The sequence below is a fragment of the Limulus polyphemus genome, unplaced genomic scaffold (genome assembly GCF_000517525.1).
Source record: "Limulus polyphemus unplaced genomic scaffold, Limulus_polyphemus-2.1.2 Scaffold305, whole genome shotgun sequence".
NCBI lineage: Eukaryota > Metazoa > Arthropoda > Merostomata > Xiphosura > Limulidae > Limulus > Limulus polyphemus.
In genome coordinates this window covers 281,816-301,765 of record NW_013665915.1, presented here as the reverse complement: position 1 = coordinate 301,765, position 19,950 = coordinate 281,816, and the positions used below count along the sequence as shown (strand labels likewise).

Below are 19,950 nucleotides of genomic sequence, written 5' to 3'. Positions count from 1 at the left end.
TTCGGAAGCTTTAATACTAAATTATAGTTGAAAGGCAATTTTAGTGGTTTTTATCGTTTTCCCAATATTGTGGTGACCAAAATAGCTATTATTTTTACGTGGTCAACTCCCAGTTTTTATCGTTTTCCCAGTATTGTGGTGACCAAAATAGCTATTATTTTTACGTGGTCAACTCCCAGTTTTTATCGTTTTCCCAGTATTGTGGTGACCAAAATAGCTATTATTTTTACGTGGTCAACTCCCACTATTAAATAAATTGTTTTATTTTAATCACTCGATGTTTTGTGTTCTCCTTTTACGATGATGCAACGTATAGGTATATCATTTGTAAGTTGTCGGTTACAGTGGATTAACCTCCATTAAAAGTCAATAACTTACGAGGCAGTAGTAAAACATTTTAGTCACAGACTGTTCTAGGAGCTTGCGAAACGAGTTTACACTTTTTGTTAAGAATTAATCATTACATTCTAATTGTACTTCAAACACTTCATCAACTTTTTAGTCCTTTAAAACATAGCTATTTACGGCACTTCAAACGTAAAAGAGAAACAAATCAACTGTGTAAGTTTATTTAGAACACCATGTTTAAAATGTTACAAATATCATAATGAACCTACATCCAAAGTTGCGTACAACTACATTTAGCACCATAGTTATTGAAACATTACTGGACAGAAAAATAAAACCGGGCATTCTAATTCCATACATTTAAGTCTTTAAGTTTATCATGAGTTTACGGATAGAGTTTAAAGAAAATCTCCGTACCACCTCTAGGTAAGACAAATGTTTGAATCACCAGTCGCTTTGCAGCAAGGGCTGTAAAGGTTGGCAGAAGAGATTCTTTCTTTAAAAAACAAAAATAAAAAAGCCCACACCATTTCTTAGACTAAAACATCACAGCTAAATGTTTAAACAACTTAGTATGTTTTTTTACTGAACCTTTCACCTTTCTGTAGCTGCCTATTTGGGCCGACTGCTATACATATATATGTACAATCACAAACCTTTTATTTGCTGTTATGTTTTGTTTTTCTTTCGTCCCATTTAGAAATTTCCAAAATTCCGGAAGGTAAAAAACAATTTTCTAATACAACGTCAAGCATAAAAATGTAATCAAAAGACGACTCATGGGGAATAAACATTACTCGTGACGTGGAAGTATTTCTGGGTGCACACTTAAAATCTCCAAGTTTTGTAAATTCTCCTCTAACTCATTTCAAAATACAAACAACAAAATGGTCATTTATTGGCAAATACATTGCTGGCTTTCACGAAATATTCTGTAAAAAATGATTTCAGGAAGAAAGAATGCTGTATAGATAGGATTCAAAGTATTTTGTATGATTTGAGATAGTGATTAAAGTGTGATATTTTCTTGTAGACACTCAATAGAAAACATAACACAAAATCTCCCGCTTCTAACACCCGTTTTCGAGTTATTTTTTAAGACGAAAATATTTTAAGGCAGCAGCTATGACACTATAGAAGTTTATGCTTGATAAGAACCCAATTTCGACTCCCTTTTTTTTACCAGTGTCTGGCAGTTCCGTATCACATCAGACTTTCAATAGAAAATAATAAGACCAGCCTACGGTTTACATAGTGTTTATGCTAAGTAAAACACTGCTTGTTACACATTATGAGCTAACTTAGAACTTTTTAAAGATACAATTAGAAAGAGATGTATTAAAAAGTTGAAGTAAATGTAGTGCACAATTAATGACACTGAACACAGTTTGCAAGACACTTTAGGATTGTTAAGTAATTATCCTTTAGATTTTCAAAGGGTAACCCCGTGGCGATTATCTACGAATTTTCAGTCGCTGTTACAACGGCCACTTATCAAATTGTATATGAATAAAAAAAAAATCACCAAATATAACCATAAATCTCATCTCAAAGCACGTGATTTTTCATTTAACTTTTTTCTTCATCAACAAATAAATATGAAACACGTAAACAAGACAATGACAAACAATTTAATATGTACTGAACGCTTTTTTAACTTCAGAATTTGAACCAACATCCAAAGGTAGGAAACCAACAGTTGAAAAGGAAGAACCAAATAAAAATGTCTTTATCTTAAACTGGCATTTTTCTAGTCGTTAAAAAATCTTCCTCCAGAACTTATTAATAGTAATAATATGCCTATAAGTGACAATATTTTTTAAAAGTTCACAATGACATGAAGGACACCATAACCCACTAAAACATTTTAAATTAACATAATATCTTAGGTTAACTTACAGAAAGAGTAATCTGGAATACAAAAAAAAAACTTTGGCACTGCTTCTTCTGTTAAGTTATCATAACTGAAGTAATTTTACTTTCAGTAAAAAGAAACCTTCCCAGTAATCATGAAGTTTGGTTAGATATAGTGTAAACAAGCTTCAAACAGTTTGGCTCCATCTTTTGGTATAGTACGTTCTAGATAGCCTTGAAGTTTGTGTCGTTATAAATTAGAGAATCCTTCATACGGTATATATATAATGCGAAGTTGAAATAAGATGAAATCAATTTGTAAAAATAGTCAAAGAAACCGAAAAGATCTATAGTTACAACACGAACAATAACACCGTGGAAATCTATACCACGAATAATGACAAAAACACTATTCCTAAATTTATAATACGAACAAGAACAGTGATACCACGGAAACTTATACCAGGAACAATAACAAAAACACCGTAGACTATTCCAAAATTTGTACCACGGACGTTAACAATACGCCATGGAAACCTATATTACGAACAGTAACACCATGGATACCAACACCACAAACAATGACAAAAACACCATAGAATATTTCAAAACCCATGCTACGTGAAATACGTGCATTCGTTTTCCTAGTATTAAAAACGAAAAATTAGCATTTATATTTAAGCTAGTTATGAAATGAAAATAATTTAGCATTCAATCGTTTAAAGTAATTTACACTCTGAACTGATTCCAATATACTTATTTTAGCTTGTTGCTGATTTTTTAAAAACTATTGTAAATTATTAACGACTTCAGAGGATCATTTGATATAAAATCTGTCCATAAATATCACGGGGTCAATATAACTGCTTGTCTTTCAAGGCGCTTTGACCTCTTCCCACGCCCGTTCACAAATGTCTTGTCAAGACTCAGTCCCTGCTGTATGCAGCGTTAGAGTACGGTCCAGAGTAGATAGAACTGCAGGCTGTACTGGCCCCTTTTCTCCTGCGGCGGCGGTGAAGGATACAGGCCACGAGCAACATGACTGCTAACATTAGCAAGACTCCAGCAATGGCAATACCAATAGCGAATTTTCTAGTAGAAACACAAAACTCATCATCGCCAACTGAAGGCTGCGTTTTTATTCCAGGCTCTGTTCAGTAAAGAAATATCACATAATTAAAATGTTAATAGTGTGAATATTTTTTTAAATCAAGCATGTAGCGTTTCTTACTTAATGGATTCGAAACTTCAAAACACCATTTAAGTTGTCCCTTTAGGGCCAATAATACTGCGACACAAGTTTTTTTTGAGAAAATATTATTGTTGTGGAAATAAAATACAATATAAAAAGTATGAATGAGCTTTGAACACGTTAAGACTATTATTTCTCGCTTGAGGGATTTTAAAGGAAATTTCTGTATGAAAGTATATCATGTTGGTATTGTTATATTAATTATATATATTCATGACAAAAATGTTTTCTAAATTTTACATCTCCCAAACTAAGTTTGGAACATCACCCTCATATTTCATTTTTGTCGACAAACACAGTAAGAGATATTTGCTGAGATGGTTTAGTTATATTGGGATATTTGTATTAATAATTTCTGTAATAAAATATTTACGTTCAAGAAATATCTCTTTTTTAATAACATATTTACTTGAAAATAGGAATTATCATTATTGAAAACCTGTGATGTGCTAGCGACTTTAACACAGATTTAGATTAACGAGGCTAAACCATAAAAAGAAAAAGAACTGGAAATTTTGACATGAACGGCACCACATGCACATGTGCGGACTAAACAACACCTCTCTACTATCTAAACTGGAAAAAGAAAAGTAATTCAAATAATAATAATTACTTAATATTTTGAACATATTGTTTGTTTGTTTGTTTTGAATTTCGCGCAAAGCTACACGAAGGCCATGTGCGCTAGCCGTCCCTAATTTAGCAGTGTACGACTAGAGGGAAGACAGCTAGTCATCACCACCCACCGCCAACTCTTGGGCTACTCTTCTACCAACGAATAGTGGGATTGACCGTCCCATTATAACACCCCTTTGGCTGAAAGGGCGAGCATGTTTGGTGTGACGGGGATTCGAACCCGCGACCCGCAGATTGTGAGTCAAGCTTCCTAACCACCTGGCCATGCCGAGCCCTTGAACATATTAAAAAATTAATAATTTTCCCATTATGTGCATTTTACAAAAATGAAAAGCTTGGTTTCAATACTCAATTAAAGTGAGAATATTTACACAAAGAATAAGGTCATTCTCCCACCCACGAAACTATAATAGACTGTGTTAAGCAATGTGAAATTCTAAGTATTAGCGGCAACAAAAATAGGCCACTTTTTATGATAAAATCCTCCAAAATGTTTGTTTTAGCTCAGCTATTGGTTTGTTCCAGAGTATTGCCCCAAGCTACAGAAGGACAATATGCGCCTAGTCGTCCCTCACTTTGAAGTGATGATCTACAATCCAGAGGTGAAGAGGCTAACTAGTCAACAGCACCTACCGCAAATTTTGAGCGGATGGTGGGATTTATCGTCACTTTTATATTGCACCCACAGACCCAAAATTTGGAGCAAAATTTTATGGCAACGGGTCGCAAACCAGGAACTTCCGAATTCACAGTTCCTGATATGCTAGCCACGTCCTGCACATCGCTGTTGGAAACACCTAAAACTGTAGCCAATTCTTTATTCGTGGGGCTTTTTAATTATGCTGGAAAATCTTACGTTCCAAATTTTTATTTGGCTTTAGTTATAGACGAAGATGAAATAATTCTAAATAACGAATATACTAATAAAGTTTTTTTGTTTTTTTTTTCAATGGTAATAACTTACCGTCATCAGTGTTCAAATTATCAACTTCGTTCACATGGAGACCAGAAAATACTTCTATGTTTAAATCACGCACATCCTGCTCCTCCTGCCTCAATTTCGTAAGATCACCTTTTTCTTCCAATTCACTTTCTCTCTTCCTTCGGCGTTTCAAGATATTCCTTCCGCTGGGGTCACACTGCGGGGGCTGGAGAATGGCAGAAACAAAGTAAATACAAAATTGTGATGTTTAAACGTGATACATACATAAATCTTTAAGTCGCGAAATTCCAGTTAAATCGTTACATTTTACTTTACTAATTGTTAATCAACGAGAATGATAAATAAACTACATCAAACCAAAGTATATTATCTGTATATTGCTAAAATGTCTAACATTGAGCTACATAATATTTAAAACATGTTGACTAATGATATGTAAAATAAATGCATTACTACAATTTATTCTTGCTAATAGCAGACTGGAAAAATGTTGTCCAAAATGCTGTACAGAGTTTTAACTACAAATGTGTTGTTAGATACACCTATACAGCAGAACGTTTGTCCTGTGTGTAGCCATATATGACAAGGTGGGTTTAATTTATATGTAACTGAAGATTCTACACCTAACCTACCACATCATCACAGCCTCCGCCCTTCTTCAAGCACAGCTTGACGTTACACTGATAATAGACAGAGGACGTGTAAGGGAACTTGTGAGCTTGAAAGTTCACCACTGCTCGGGTTTTGTTCTGGGTGTAGTCAAACGGACCCATAATCTCGGGATCAACTGGACATCTGCAATAATCACAAAATAAATAAGCCACAGGAGAAATAAAAAACTTTTCAAATATTTTTCTGCTACAATAAAAGAGCCCATTACTTAAAAATTCAATGCCAAACTTCAGCATGGATAATAAATCTTGGATTTCATAAATAGTAAAGAATCTGAGTTCCTTAAATCTGACAGTCGTTTCAATTAGCACTACATAAGTTAAGCTTTGTAACTTATTACATAGCTTTAAACTGTAATCAAATTAAGCCTTTTCTGGTTGTTAAAAGAGACACAATAACGTTATCAAGTTACTGTAAACCCTATAAATCTCAGTAGGAATAATTCCTATTGTACTCGAAAGGCCCCGGTATATATATATATATAAAGCACGTTTTTTATACATTCAACTCTACCAGAAGCTACACGTAATTGTAAGTTTAATTTTATTTAATGTAATTTTATTTCTCTTCTTGAGAATTTTACGAAGGCTTATATTTGTATGTATGCGAGTGCTTATACTTACAGATATAAGCACTGTTATTAAATAAATAACGCAAAGCGATTCTTCTCATGAAATATCTTACCTGAAGTTCAATAACGCTGAGTCCTTCGATCAGACTCTTTATCGTTTCAAATGTATATTCTGATAAGTATATTCAACACTACACAAACCTTAAAGTAAGACACCCTCGAGTCATGACTATACATGAAAATAGTGTTAGTTAATAATAAGTTAACTGATTCAATACGTTATCCCATGTAATGATTAATCATTAATAATATTGTGGACAGTGTGCACTGAGGTTCGCGAAACAAAAAAATTGCATACGTACCCATCGTTGTTGATTAAAGGTTGTTCTCCCCAGTTGAGCCCATCACGAACCAAGCAGTTCGTAACCTTCATACCATAGATATCTGGAATAAGAAGTAGATCTTGAAAGCGCTATAAAGAATTACTTGATCACGAAACACAGCCATTCCACGGGTCGTGATTGGTTGACGCTGTCTTGATAACAAAATATTAAACGTTTTGTAACCTCCTCCCGCCTCAGAAGAAGAGAGCGTGTACAACGGTTTATTACCCGTTGATAGAAAACCTTAAACGCTGATTCACGATCCGTATCCAGGTTTTAAAGATGTATAAGGATAATAATAATAACTTCGTCCTTGATGTTAGAGTTAGTCTTTTAATGTTTTTAGGATTTTTAAATAGAAATATGGTTTAACTTGTATGTTTAAATGATGTCAAAGTCTTTTTTTTATATTTTCACATGACCTTATATAAAACAAAAAAACTACAAACATTAAATATATAGGATATCCAATTTCTATGTGAAAAAGTCTAAAAATACGTGATAAATTAAAATATAATCGACACTTAAGGTTTACCTTGAAGATCGATATTGATGACCAGTGTGAGACGGTCACCAATCTTGACATTTTCAGCAACAAACGCGTGATCAAAATCTCCTTGGAAAATTTTCATGGTACAAACCGGCATTGGGGCAGTAGCATACATGGGAGTTGTACCCAACATACTGAAAACAAAACAAAAACGGGAAAATTACACAAGGAAACATGAACATGTAACTGATGTTAAAGTTACACTTACTAATCTGAAACAGGGATAGCATAAAGACAATAAAGTCATACTTAATAACCTAAAACAGGAACAGCACAAGCACAATAAGGTCATATTTAATAACCTGAAATAGGGGTAGGGCAGTAACATTAAAGCTATAATTAATAACCTTAAACAAGGATAGCATAAATACAATTAACTCATACTTAATAACTTGAAATAGAGATAGGGCAGTAACATTAAAGTCATGATTAATAACTGAAACAGGGATAGAGCAGTAACATTAAAGTCATAATTAATAACCTGAAACAGGATAAGATAGTGGAAATAAAGTTTTAACTTCTAAGCTAAAGCAAAGATTGAACATTGACAATAAAGTTGTAACTTCTAAGCTAAAGCAAAGATTGAACATTGACAATAAAGTTGTAACTTCTAAGCTAAATCAAAGATAGGACAGTGACAATAAAGTTGTAACTTCCAAGCTAAAGTAAGAAAAGGACAGTGACAATAAAGTTGTAACTTCCAAGCTAAAGCAAATATATGACAGTGAAAATGCAGTTGTAACTTCTAAGCTAAAGCAAATATATGACAGTGAAAATGCAGTTGTAACTTCTAAGCTAAAGCAAGGATAGGACAGTGATAATAATGTTGTAACTTCTAAGGTAAATCAAAGATAGGACAGTGACGATAAAGTTGTAACTTCCAAGCTAAAGCAAGAATAGGACAGTGACAATAAAGTTGTAACTTCTAAGCTAAATCAAAGATAGGACAGTGACAATAAAGTTGTAACTTCTAAGCTAAAGCAAGGAGTGGACAGTGGCAATAAAGTTGAAACTTCCAAGCTAAAGCAAGGATAGGACAGTGACAATAAAGTTGTAACTTCCAAGGTAAAGTAAGGAGAGGACAGTGACAATAAAGTTGTAACTTCCAAGCTAAAGCAAGGATAGGACAGTGATAATAAAGTTGTAGCTTCTAAGCTAAATCAAAGATAGGACAGTGACGATAAAGTTGTAACTTCCAAGCTAAAGCAAGGATAGGACAGTGACAATAAAGTTGTAACTTCTAAGCTAAATCAAAGATAGGACAGTGACAATAAAGTTGTAACTTCTAAGCTAAAGCAAGGAGTGGACAGTGGCAATAAAGTTGCAACTTCCAAGCTAAATCAAAGATAGGACAGTGACGATAAAGTCGTAACTTCCAAGCTAAAGTAAGGAGAGGACAGTGACAATAAAGTTGTAACTTCCAAGCTAAAGTAAGGAGAGGACAGTGACAATAGAGTTGTAACTTCCAAGCAAAAGCAAGGATAGGACAGTGACAATAAAGTTGTAACTTCCAAGCTAAAGTAAGGAGAGGACAGTGACAACAGAGTTGTAACTTCCAAGTAAAAGCAAGGATAGGACAGTGACAATAAAGTTGTAACTTCCAAGCTAAAGGAAGGAGTGGACAGTGACAATAAAGTTGTAACTTCCAAGCTAAAGGAAGGAGTGGACAGTGACAATAAAGTTGTAACTTCCAAGCTAAAGTAAAGATAGGACAGTGACAATAAAATTGTCATTTCTAAGCTAATATAATAATATAAGGGAAATATAATAATCAGATGGAACTCACAACGACAATTTACTGAAACAGGGACTAAGTGTCGGAATTAACGTCTTGACACTAAGAGTTCGCCTAAAAATACACAACTCTGCTAGGCGCAGTAACCTTATACATTAGCAAAAGAATTGAGCTATCAGTTAAGTAAGAAATAAAAATAGGTAAGTGGAACATCTAAAAGGTAAAATCTTAAAGAAAGTGAAGTTTACAGCAGATATAGAGTTTGTGTTTACTTGTATGTTTTAGAGCAAAGCAATATTGGGCTATCTGCTGCGTCTACCACGGGGAATCGAACCTCCGATTGCAGCGTTGTAAGTCCGTAAACTTACCGCAGTACCATCGAGGGAAGCAGATATAATTATAATAGTGGACAAGATTAACAGAGCAAAGAAACAATAGCCAAAGAAGAGGGAAGCGGACATGGAGGGATATTTTACATATTGACTTCCGGATGACTGAAATGTGTGATGTGCAGTAACTGCCATTTCTATAGCGTGTTGAAATTAATATTGTGAACAACAACAACACAGTCATCTCATAGTTGCTATTGTAAGGTAGATGTGCATGAGCTACCTGATAATGTGTCTACCAGCCACGCTTAAGTGACTGGGTAGCTCTCAGTAACTGCGAACGTCACTGGACCGTAGCTGACTTCACTACCTCTTCAAGGAATGTGAATGAACTTTCACGGTGTCTCAAGGATATTCACCGCCATGAAGGACGCTACTAACTTTCCTTCCCAGTAATAGCTCCCCCCCCCCCCCACCTCCTCTGAAATAAGCTACACGCAGACGGTTGGTTAGTTTTTACAAAATTGGCTACATGGTACAAGTCATCAGTGACCGGTGTGAGTATAGGCGGGTGACCGTGATTGGAGTAATTTGTCTGAAATCATCGGATGTAAGTTCACGTTCGAAGTTAACAAGATCCACTGAAGAAAACAAAAAAAAACTTAAGACAGCTCAGCTAAGCAGAATAATGTACATCTTCTACTTGGAGGACCTCCTACACACGTTATCAAGGCCAAGCGAACAGCCACGATTCAAACGTTGTTGTTTTTAAGAACCAGTACATTATGAAGTACATATGTGATTTTTTAATTTATATATACAAGCGTAACCACTAATCACTTCTCTTTAGAAAGGATATGTTACATATACTGTAAACGCTTACTCTCTGGTATTATTCGTGATGCAATATTACACGTCCTTGTGTATCCGTTTCTTCATGTCACGGTTACAGCTGTTGTTCAATGAAAGAAAATAGTTACTTAAAATTTAATTAATGTTACCTTCTTTTCTCCTTTTTTTGACAAGAAAATGACAACTATGTATCAAGAAATGCACGATGAGTTTTACCTAACATTGAAGTTTGAAATAATACTCTTTTCCTTTGTCTGGTATCGGCATCTTACGTGGTAGCCTCGGCCCTGATTGGTCACCAGCTTTCGGTGTGGTTGGACAACAACAGTGTTGAAATATTCTACACCATCATTCTGCGAAACAAAATACCGAGGTTTTAAAGCTGTAATTACCATTTCAGTAATATTTAATGACACAATGTATATTTGGTTAAGATTTCTGTTATAGGTGAGGTACCAGTCATGACTATTGAAACGTGAACACATACATGCTGAACCTAACAACTTTGAATAATACTGAAAACCAGTCTATCTCTCCATTACGTAATTTTCTTTTTTCAGTACCGTAGTCAGACGTTAAAACACTATGTAAAAACTATGGTTATTTGGCACAGTTCTGTTCTAGATTTAAAAAATACAATAGTCTACAGAAATGGTCAGAACTAGTCTGATTTATCGTATACATTCAGTGAATTAACAACCATACGTATTCTGACTCGTTCAACTTAGCCAGTAAAAACGATTAGGATACTGCCTTATCGTGCTTCAACATACCTACGGCCATGGGGAGATGCTCCCCCACACTTTTGATTACTTTTTTTTTCTATTTTGATATAATAACTTCGTGGACACTCCAGCTAAAAAAACCTACCCCCCCCCTTCCCACTTTTGAAACGAAAGTTACACCAGTGGCTACGGTCATATACTTTATTATTTTCGACTCTATACACGATACATGTGTTTAATTATACCACGTAAGACGCAGTCGTTAGCTCTTAACCAATGCTTATAACACTACAGATCTTAAGTTCCCATCTTTCCCACGTTTAATGAAGTAATCAATAATGGTTCGATCATTTCCTCTGTATTTCCAGTAACTTGAAAGAACAATGTTTGATAATTATATGATCTTTTCTATGGCGTTTCTAAGAATGAGGTCACAAGTTTAATATCTTTATAAATATTGACACATTAACGAACATCACCCTCAAATGACCTCAATGTAAATTAAATTCACCTCTGTATTGTCACAATTCAAGCACACACAAAATCCAACCTTGTTATCAACCAACAAACTTCATAAAAAAGATCTGGCCATGGAAACTAATGAAGTTTTAAATTCATATAATTTCTAAAATTTCAATATACTATTTAAGATTAAAACAACTAACTTAATATTATTTTCGGTATTCATCGTGTTATAATAATGGTATATTTTAAGAGAGTAGATACTTACTAGATGTTCATGGTGTTTGTTACAAGAAATTAAGTTTTTGTAAGAGAGTAGTACTCGACCAGTGTTTATGGTGTTACAAGCAATTAAGTTTTTGTAAGAGAGTAGTACTCGACCAGTGTTTATGGTGTTACAAGCAATTAAGTTTTTGTAAGAGAGTAGATACTTACTAGATCAGTGTTCATGGTGTTACAAGCATGTAATGGCAGAGTGTAAGTAACCTGCCCTTCGATAGTTGAATACTCCATCATACAGGAGGAGTTCTTTGAAAGTCCCTTGGGATAAATCATCCCGTTAAAGTTAGTGCCGGTTGCTATGGTAACTTGGATGTTGTTGCTAAGACACTGAATGTTAACTCCAGATACAGAAGGCGAATCTGAAAACCAAAGAAAATGGTCATTCTTAATAGTGTACAGGATTCATATGAGCTGTCCTCTGAAGCCTCACGTAGTGGTGACTTTATTGTTCGAGAGCGTTTTATGCAGGGTGAACATTTTAAAAGGTTTTTACTTGGTTTGAAATGGTTCACGTAAATAAACGTCATATAATTTTCCTAGGCTGGAATCACAAGGCGCATTAGTTACAATTCAACAATCGTATGCTGGTGTTTGTGAAAAACATAATTAGTTTCTTTTTCAAAATCAAACCATGTAACATATACAATCAGAGTTTCAACGTATGAGAAGGAAACTACTGTGATCTGCAAAACAGAAAAACAACAATGAGAGAACGTCTACATCACGAGCAGTAATGTTCTGAAAACTTCTAACATTTTAAATCTATAGGAGTCTTTACTGCAGAATTTTAACAATACTTTGGATTGATTGTTTAGATCAACAATACACACGCAGACACCATACTTAAGGCGGTAATAATATTAATTTACCTAAATAACGAAACTGTGCAAAATCCAACGTGTATAGTCGCACGAGTACGTTAGCTCTGAATTAAAGGTTTCGAAATATACTTGAATTTACCATATCACAGAAAGTGTATATTTCAGTTTTCTCTACAACACTGCTGCTATCCTGTCTTCTGCAACCTCCAGCGTTCAATTTATTCCAGTCTTACACACACAACACTGTATTGGCTCAATGAGCCTTGTCTTTTATTAGTTTCATGAAATCAACAGAGTTCATAAAAATGACAGCCGTAAATCTTAAAGAGAAACGAAACTCACTACCGTTAACCGTAAGTGTTAATATATAAACTCTTCTTTAAAGCTTAACGAGAAGAGAAACTCACTACCGTTAACCGTAAGTGTTCATACATAAAGTATACTTTAAATTTTAAAGAGAAGCAAAACTCACTACCGTTAACCGTAAGTGTTGATATATAAACTATTATTTAAATTTTAAAGAGAAGCAAAACTCACTACCGTTAACCGTAAGTGTTAATATATAAATTTTCCAGTAAATTTTAAACAGAAGTGAAACTTATCATGGCTAACCATAAGTAGTAACGTGTAAACTCCTCAGTAAATCAGTAGCAGGGTATTATTTGAAATAATGTAGTATTTCAAGAAAATCAGTAACCCTTTATTAAATTTTATGGGCGAAGATCGCATAAAGTCATGTAAAGTTATTATCATAAAATAACACTTTCGAGTAAGCTATTCTCTCCTTTTTATTGTTAATTTATCTTTTGTAAAAACGAAGCTTGAAAAGCGAAGTAAAAGTATACCTGTCATAAACATTTGCAATCACGAGAAAACGATAAACATCCAGCTATTCCCACGCTCGTGTGGTTTTTCTAAAGTAATATAGCGTTAAAATCAGCTCTTTATACTTTCTAAACATATCTCCATCACATAGTTTGTCATAATCCGCTTGTTCATGGGTGATATTAAGAAAAAGACAAAAGGTGAACATATGCTACTAAAACAGGAAGACAAGAATTAGTTTATCTATCAGCTACAGTGAATACGTACGCTTTGATAGTACGAAGAAAAAAAATATTGTTAGTGAGGAAACAATTTTATCGTCCACATCCCAGCAAGCTTCTTCTCAGCTTGATCTTTAGTTCAATGCCCTTCCTAATATACGTTAGTTTGCAGGTACGCTGACTTGCCATTACCGGTTCTCGACCCCGTGGAAGAATGGTAGAAACTTTCACTGCTCCAGCTTCACACAACGGCCAGGTACGGGATATCTTAATCTATGATCATAACACGTACGATAAACTGAAAGTAGAACCGTTATTGATCAGCATAAAGGCCGTGTTGGATCGTTTATCCCACAAACCCTTCCGTGGAGGCGTACTAAAGGAGACACTTCCTGATCTTATCACCATAATAGCCACTGCTATCTTTATTTCAGTTGGCCTCTCGGGTAACTCAACTACATAAAAGTTGTGAGATCAGCCTAGTATTAACATTTCATGAGGTGGTTTAATGAGTCCATTTAGCTAAGGGATTGTTGGAAAAAAACATGTCTACTTTTCAAGAACTTTGGGATAATTTTTTGACGAACTTTCATCAGTTACTTTGCTATATTACTGCTACAGGAAAGCATTCATCTTTCATCCAAATTAACACATGAGTTATTAACTCAACTATAAAAAGGCGTGGTCTAGTAGTTGGCGTTCCGGCCAGTGGATACGAGTGTCAATAATTCGTGTTCCATTGCCGCAAAATCGCGCTCCGCACTTTGGGGCCGTGGGTGCATTATAAAAGTAACGATCAAATCCCACTATTTGATTAGAGTAGCCCAAGAGTTGGCGGTGGTTAATGTTGTCTAGCTGTCTTCCCTTTAATCTATCAGTTGAAACTATGGGACAGTTAGTTTTGCAAAGCTTTCTGCGAATATTCGAAACAAAGCAACAAGAATTAAGCATTACAAGCCTTTGACTCATTGTGGTTTCAGGAGAAAAGAGTTACGTCCCACTTCTTTTTTTTTTCAATTTTCTGTTATTATCATTATGTTACAGAAATTACTTTTAAAATGTAGCAACCCATAATAAGCCAGAAACAAACGAAACCATTGTCCGAAGTAACCCCAAATCACTTTTCACAAAATGCTCCTAGCTGTTAGCCATAGTTGAAAAATCTTGTTTCAAATGTAGGTTTTCAATCAACTACTGAAGTAAATGGACTGGTCTAATCAGTAAAATTAATTGAGTTTGCTAAACCATTGAGAGTGTCTGTTTCAGTTTACAATACGCCACTGCCGCTATCTCGTCAAATGCATCTTCCAGCAGCCGATCTCCTCCAGTTCTGCAGAATGGTAGAAATAGTCACATCTGCCCTTAAAGAGAAAACTAAAAGAAGAAACATAAGGGAAGTTTGGTGATACCTTGAGCAGTACAAACAGACTTACAGATTTAGTGGTGTGACTTTAAGTATGCCCCTCCGAACAAGAGGGAAAAGTTATGGTCTATAAATATCAATAACGTTATATCATAACAGAACTGGAAGATTTAATGACTAGATTTTCAATTTCATGGACTTATGTTTGCCTTTTCAGGTCATTTCAATCCTGATCAAATACTTCATGGCGCAATGAACACTTGAAAGGTTTGTTTGGAGTTTGTGCAAACCTACATGAAGGCAGACTGCACTAGCAGTCTTTAATTATAAAGTGATTGATAGAGGGAAGGCAGCTGCGTCAACACCATCCACCACCAATTCTTATCAGACCACATAGAAGGACGAGATCGTTACTTTTATAAGGCATCCAATACAAAAAGTGCAATTCTTTCTGTGTGTGTGTGTGTGGTGTGGTGTAACGGGATGCGAACAACGAAATCAAGACTCCACAGTCTGGTATTCCGACCAATGTGCAGCGCCTAGCCCCAGTTTGAAAGAACTCGACCTTTTGGGACACAGCAGTCTGTATATAGTAATCGAAACCAGTTAAACCTTGGTTGCGACATATAGAGCTGTTAAATGTCCTCCCTGTTACAAAATGCTCAGCAGTACGATCCTTCTCAAGATTAAAACTTATGAAGACCTATCAAAGGTCAGTGATGAACCAGTCATGTCTCAATGATTTCACTTTGTTGTCCATTCATCGATAAATCCCAATTTTACCTAAAGAGGTTCTTGAAATGCATATTAACAAGCAATCAAGCCGTTTACAGTTATAAACTAACTCATTGCCTTCTTAATAAGTAAACATATCCAAGGTTTCATGGCAGCCTGCAGATGCCAAGCAAGACAGAGCCAAGAAAATCAGTTTCTCTTCGAGATTCCTTACGTAAACATAGATTAATAACAGCCAGTCAATCGTATTTTGTGAAGCATGTTATTTTACATTTATATTTTGTGTGTAGTTGTACCCATGTAAACAAAATTGTATGCACTTTTTATTACTTCAGTATGTTTCTTACTATACCAAGGAAAGAGAATTACATTTGTACACATACTTCTTTCTTGATCCTCCCCATCCAACTCTGAATCCACCCATCTCTATTTCGCTTGAATCATTATACATGGAAAGAAAATATTTCAATGTATTTGTTTGTTTCTTTTTAATTGAGCACAAATCTACACAAAGGACTATCTGTCGTCTGCCCCTCACGGGTATCGAAACCAGGTTTCTTGTGTTGTAAGTCCTCAGACATGCTACTGTGCCACTGGGGGGGATATTTCAATGTCTTCTTTACAAAAGTTATATTCCAATATAATCTATAATGACAGAGGAAAAGTTATTTAAATTTTTAAATGACATGTATAGTCAAAATAGTCTGTATGAACTTTAGCAAACTTTCAAGTACAAGACAATAACACCTGGAAGGACTTACTCCTTAATAGCGAAACTTTAAAGTACTTGAACCTTCAGGACATCTTTATTGATAGTCAGTTTTTTCCCCATCTCAAGATTAAGAAGGGTGAAGACCTATCAAATATCAACGACGAACCAGTTCTTTATTATTTGAAGGGGTTCGGGTTGAGAAACACGGCTCTAGGGCATTTTTCAACAAATGTCTGTATAACCTTTATGTAAAAATAAATAAAGACTGATTCGTGCAATTTCCGAATTTTGATATTTTCCGGCTAAGGAGTTACAAAAACACGATAATCAAAAACACCTAAACAAACCAATTTATATACTGCTTTAACGGACTAAATAGCTGCAAAATTATTGATTTGATAGCCCTGTTTTGAAAGTATACTGAACATCAAAGATCCTGTTCTTTCACAGTATATCTCTTAGCGGTATTTTATCTCATTTTTTGCAGTCCTTATACTTTTAATTTGACTACTTCGTAAAATAACTATGTTCGGACGACCTTGAATACATGCTCCCTGGTGGTAGCAGCTGTCAACTGAAAGGTTAAGTTCAAATTCAAGCCATGCTATGTGACAGCCAAGCAGTCATAGAGTATTATCTTGTCTCCAGTAAGACCAGTCAGACGAGTGATACAACTTTAATTTTTGTACACAGGGTTTTCAGATTGTAACTTGTTAGAGGTGTTTAACTAACAGACTTTTTGTTTTTAACTGAAAACTTAAGGTTTGTTGGTATTTAAAGGTACACAATGGGCTGTCTGTCTCTGTCCACAGCGGGTATCGAAACTTGTTTTTTAGTGCTATAATCCCTCAGACTAACCGCTGAGCCGCCATGGAGCAACGCTTTAAGCACACTTCATAGTATGGAAACTCAATGAATAGGTCGATATCTTATTTCTAAAAAGTTAGCAGAGAGCTCACTAAACAACCTTTTACTTATCACTTCTAAGAATTAGAATTCTAGTCTAAGCGTGGGCGTTTTTATTGTTACCTTCAATGTCTTACCACCAGGTGTGGCCTCACGTACCTCTTTAAACAGTGAGCCCTTTACGAAACGTTAGTTGGAATTATCGACACAAGACTGGCCGTAGGAGGGCTGGACAGGTTTTGGCAGTCTCCTGGCGGCAACAGGAACGAGACATCCCAGATGCCAATGCTCACAAAACTATTTGTTTGCAAATATTTTTTATGGTATACATAGGAAATATTAATTAGTTTCATAATATATGAACTCTTACACGGCAAAAATACATATTTCGTCCAAACTTCGTGATTATCATGACAGAGTTTAAAAACTACATAGAAAGTCAGAGCAAATAAAAAAGGTGTTTTTTTTTTTCTTTTCTTATGAAGATTCATTGTAAGTATATTTTTGAGACTGCAGGTACAACTATCTTTGTACAGGAAACAATAACATTAATAAAACAAAGTAATAAGCGAAATTCGTAAGTAAGTATTCTAGCGGGGGTTTCAACTATAGCAACCATAAGATAAGTTAAAAAAATCAAAAACATCCTATTTCTTATGTTGAGTTAAGAGTTCGTATGTTGGTGCAATTCTACAAAGCTTCTAGATGGAAATATGTAGTGCAAATTTCCAGAATAAGTTTTTTCACAAATTAAATATTTATGTAACCTCTTTCTATTTTTAGAAAGTTTTTTGCACTACAAAGAATTTTGTAATATTTTAAAGCACTTTGCTTTATTTATCTTGCTCATGCATTTAAAAACATTATTGTTGTCGTTGTTTGATGAATTTCTTGCAAAGTTAGTTACTCGAGGGTTGTCTACGCTAGCTGCTTCTAATTTGCAGCAATGGACTAGAGAGAAGGCAGCTAGTCAACACTACCCACCGCCAACATTTGGGCTAATCGATACAAATGAATACTGGGTTTGATTATCAGATTATAGCGCCACCACGGCTAAAAAGGCGAGAACATTCGGTGACCAGTTTCGATTCCTCGCCCCACAAATTGCGCCTTAACCAATAGGTCATGTCAGGTTTTGCCTTCAATTTTTGACTCTATACCAACGATAATAATAATCCAAAATATAGGAATGACACAGGGGAGTAAACGCTTAGTGAAGAATAGTCGAAAATATTAGCAGAAGAACATAAGCAAACAAAATAAAAACTTACACCTGAAACTGAAATTTTTATCACATCAGATGTTGCAGATAAAACTTTACATACTAAACTTGGTTGAAAAACTATGAGTAGTATAGTTTAATGACCAAAGTACAGAACTAGAGTGCGCTTAAAGTCACTGGTCAAGATAACATCTCAGAAAGCTAAAGGTCAGGAATGACCTAGGGGTTAGTATGGTCGGACGGGGAATCTGTAAGTTCATGTTTCGTGACTCGTTGTCGCAAAAACGCAATTGTCAAATTTCACACCCCACTATTCCTTATTTTAAAAGTACCCCAAGAGTTGGCGGAGGGTGATGTTGACTAGCTGCTCTTTTTTACTCTATCAATTCCAAACGTGGGTCGACTATATTCAGATACCCCTTTCTGAAGCTTTGCGCAAACATTCTGAAAAAATCAAACAGAAATCTGAGCGATAAACCAATAGATGCTAAAATGCAGCTCTGATCTGCCTCATATGTTAATATACAAAAAAAATTAATAAACCATGCCTTTATTTTTATCAAATGTTAAAATATGGGTCTTCGTTTACTTGAGAAATATATATTTAAATGTTTCAATTAGTTTAATATAATATCAGCTCTCTATTGTATTGAAAATGTGATAGCTTATCATATCAAATCAGTAAATACCGCACATTTCGTTGATTCAGGTTCGTACGCGAGTTTATGTTGTGTATCAGTTCCAAAAGTAATTTAAATTGCTCATCATTGTACATATAGAACTTCGAACTTTGGGATACACAATAATACTACGAAATTATTCCTTAAAGATTTTCCTTAACAAACTAGAGTCTACTCTTGTGAGAAAAACAAACAAATAATGTATAGCCTTCACAATTATTCGTTATAGTAACCTTTCATTGTAAATCTACAAAAACTATTGATTAATAATAATTTCGGAGCACAGATATATTTCAGTAACATCCATTGAAAGTTAAATAAAATGGAGCTAAAATATAAATGATATACATACACTTTTGTTTCAGGCATAAGTTAAACCTAGAACCTATGTGTAAGTCTAGCTAACGAAATATTGGTATCATTTCCAAATAAGCCACAGAAGTAATCAAAGTATGTGATTGTCAGAACTTAAAAATATAAGTCTTTCGCCAAGTAGCAAAATAAAAGGCTTTTACGTATACTTCTTAATAGTATAAATATATACTGTGGTGTTGTTGGGTTTACGATTCTTCTACAGTAGGTGTCTGTGACTTGTTAGCGATAAATTCAACGATAAATTAACAGCACGCACTTCACTTGTTTTCAAAATAATATATATATATTCGGAACAAGTTAAACGTATGTACAACAAATTCTTCAACACAATAGAGATTACAGCCATATTACAAACACTATATATATATATATATATATATATATATATATATATATTCTTCTTCTTCTTACGTAACTAACGTACTTAGTTACGTACTTATTACTTAATTTAACTTATTACTTACGTGTGACGACGACGTACTACTTCTTCTACTTA

At 34.7% G+C, this 19,950-nt stretch overlaps 1 protein-coding gene across 1 annotated transcript in view; it reads right to left on the bottom strand.

The window, feature by feature from the left end:
* Positions 1–582: 582 nt before the first annotated feature.
* Positions 583–19,950, bottom strand: part of LOC106457228 — a 29,809-nt gene continuing 10,441 nt past the window's right edge. Inside the window, exons 4-10 of the mRNA XM_013916622.2 lie at positions 11,748–11,953; positions 10,342–10,478; positions 7,195–7,343; positions 6,639–6,720; positions 5,666–5,828; positions 5,055–5,238; positions 583–3,352 (exon numbers count right to left, since the gene is read on the bottom strand). Of these exons, the coding sequence (XP_013772076.1) occupies positions 3,129–3,352; positions 5,055–5,238; positions 5,666–5,828; positions 6,639–6,720; positions 7,195–7,343; positions 10,342–10,478; positions 11,748–11,953 (1,145 nt within the window). The 3' untranslated portion in view covers positions 583–3,128. The remainder of the gene's footprint in view (positions 3,353–5,054; positions 5,239–5,665; positions 5,829–6,638; positions 6,721–7,194; positions 7,344–10,341; positions 10,479–11,747; positions 11,954–19,950) is intronic.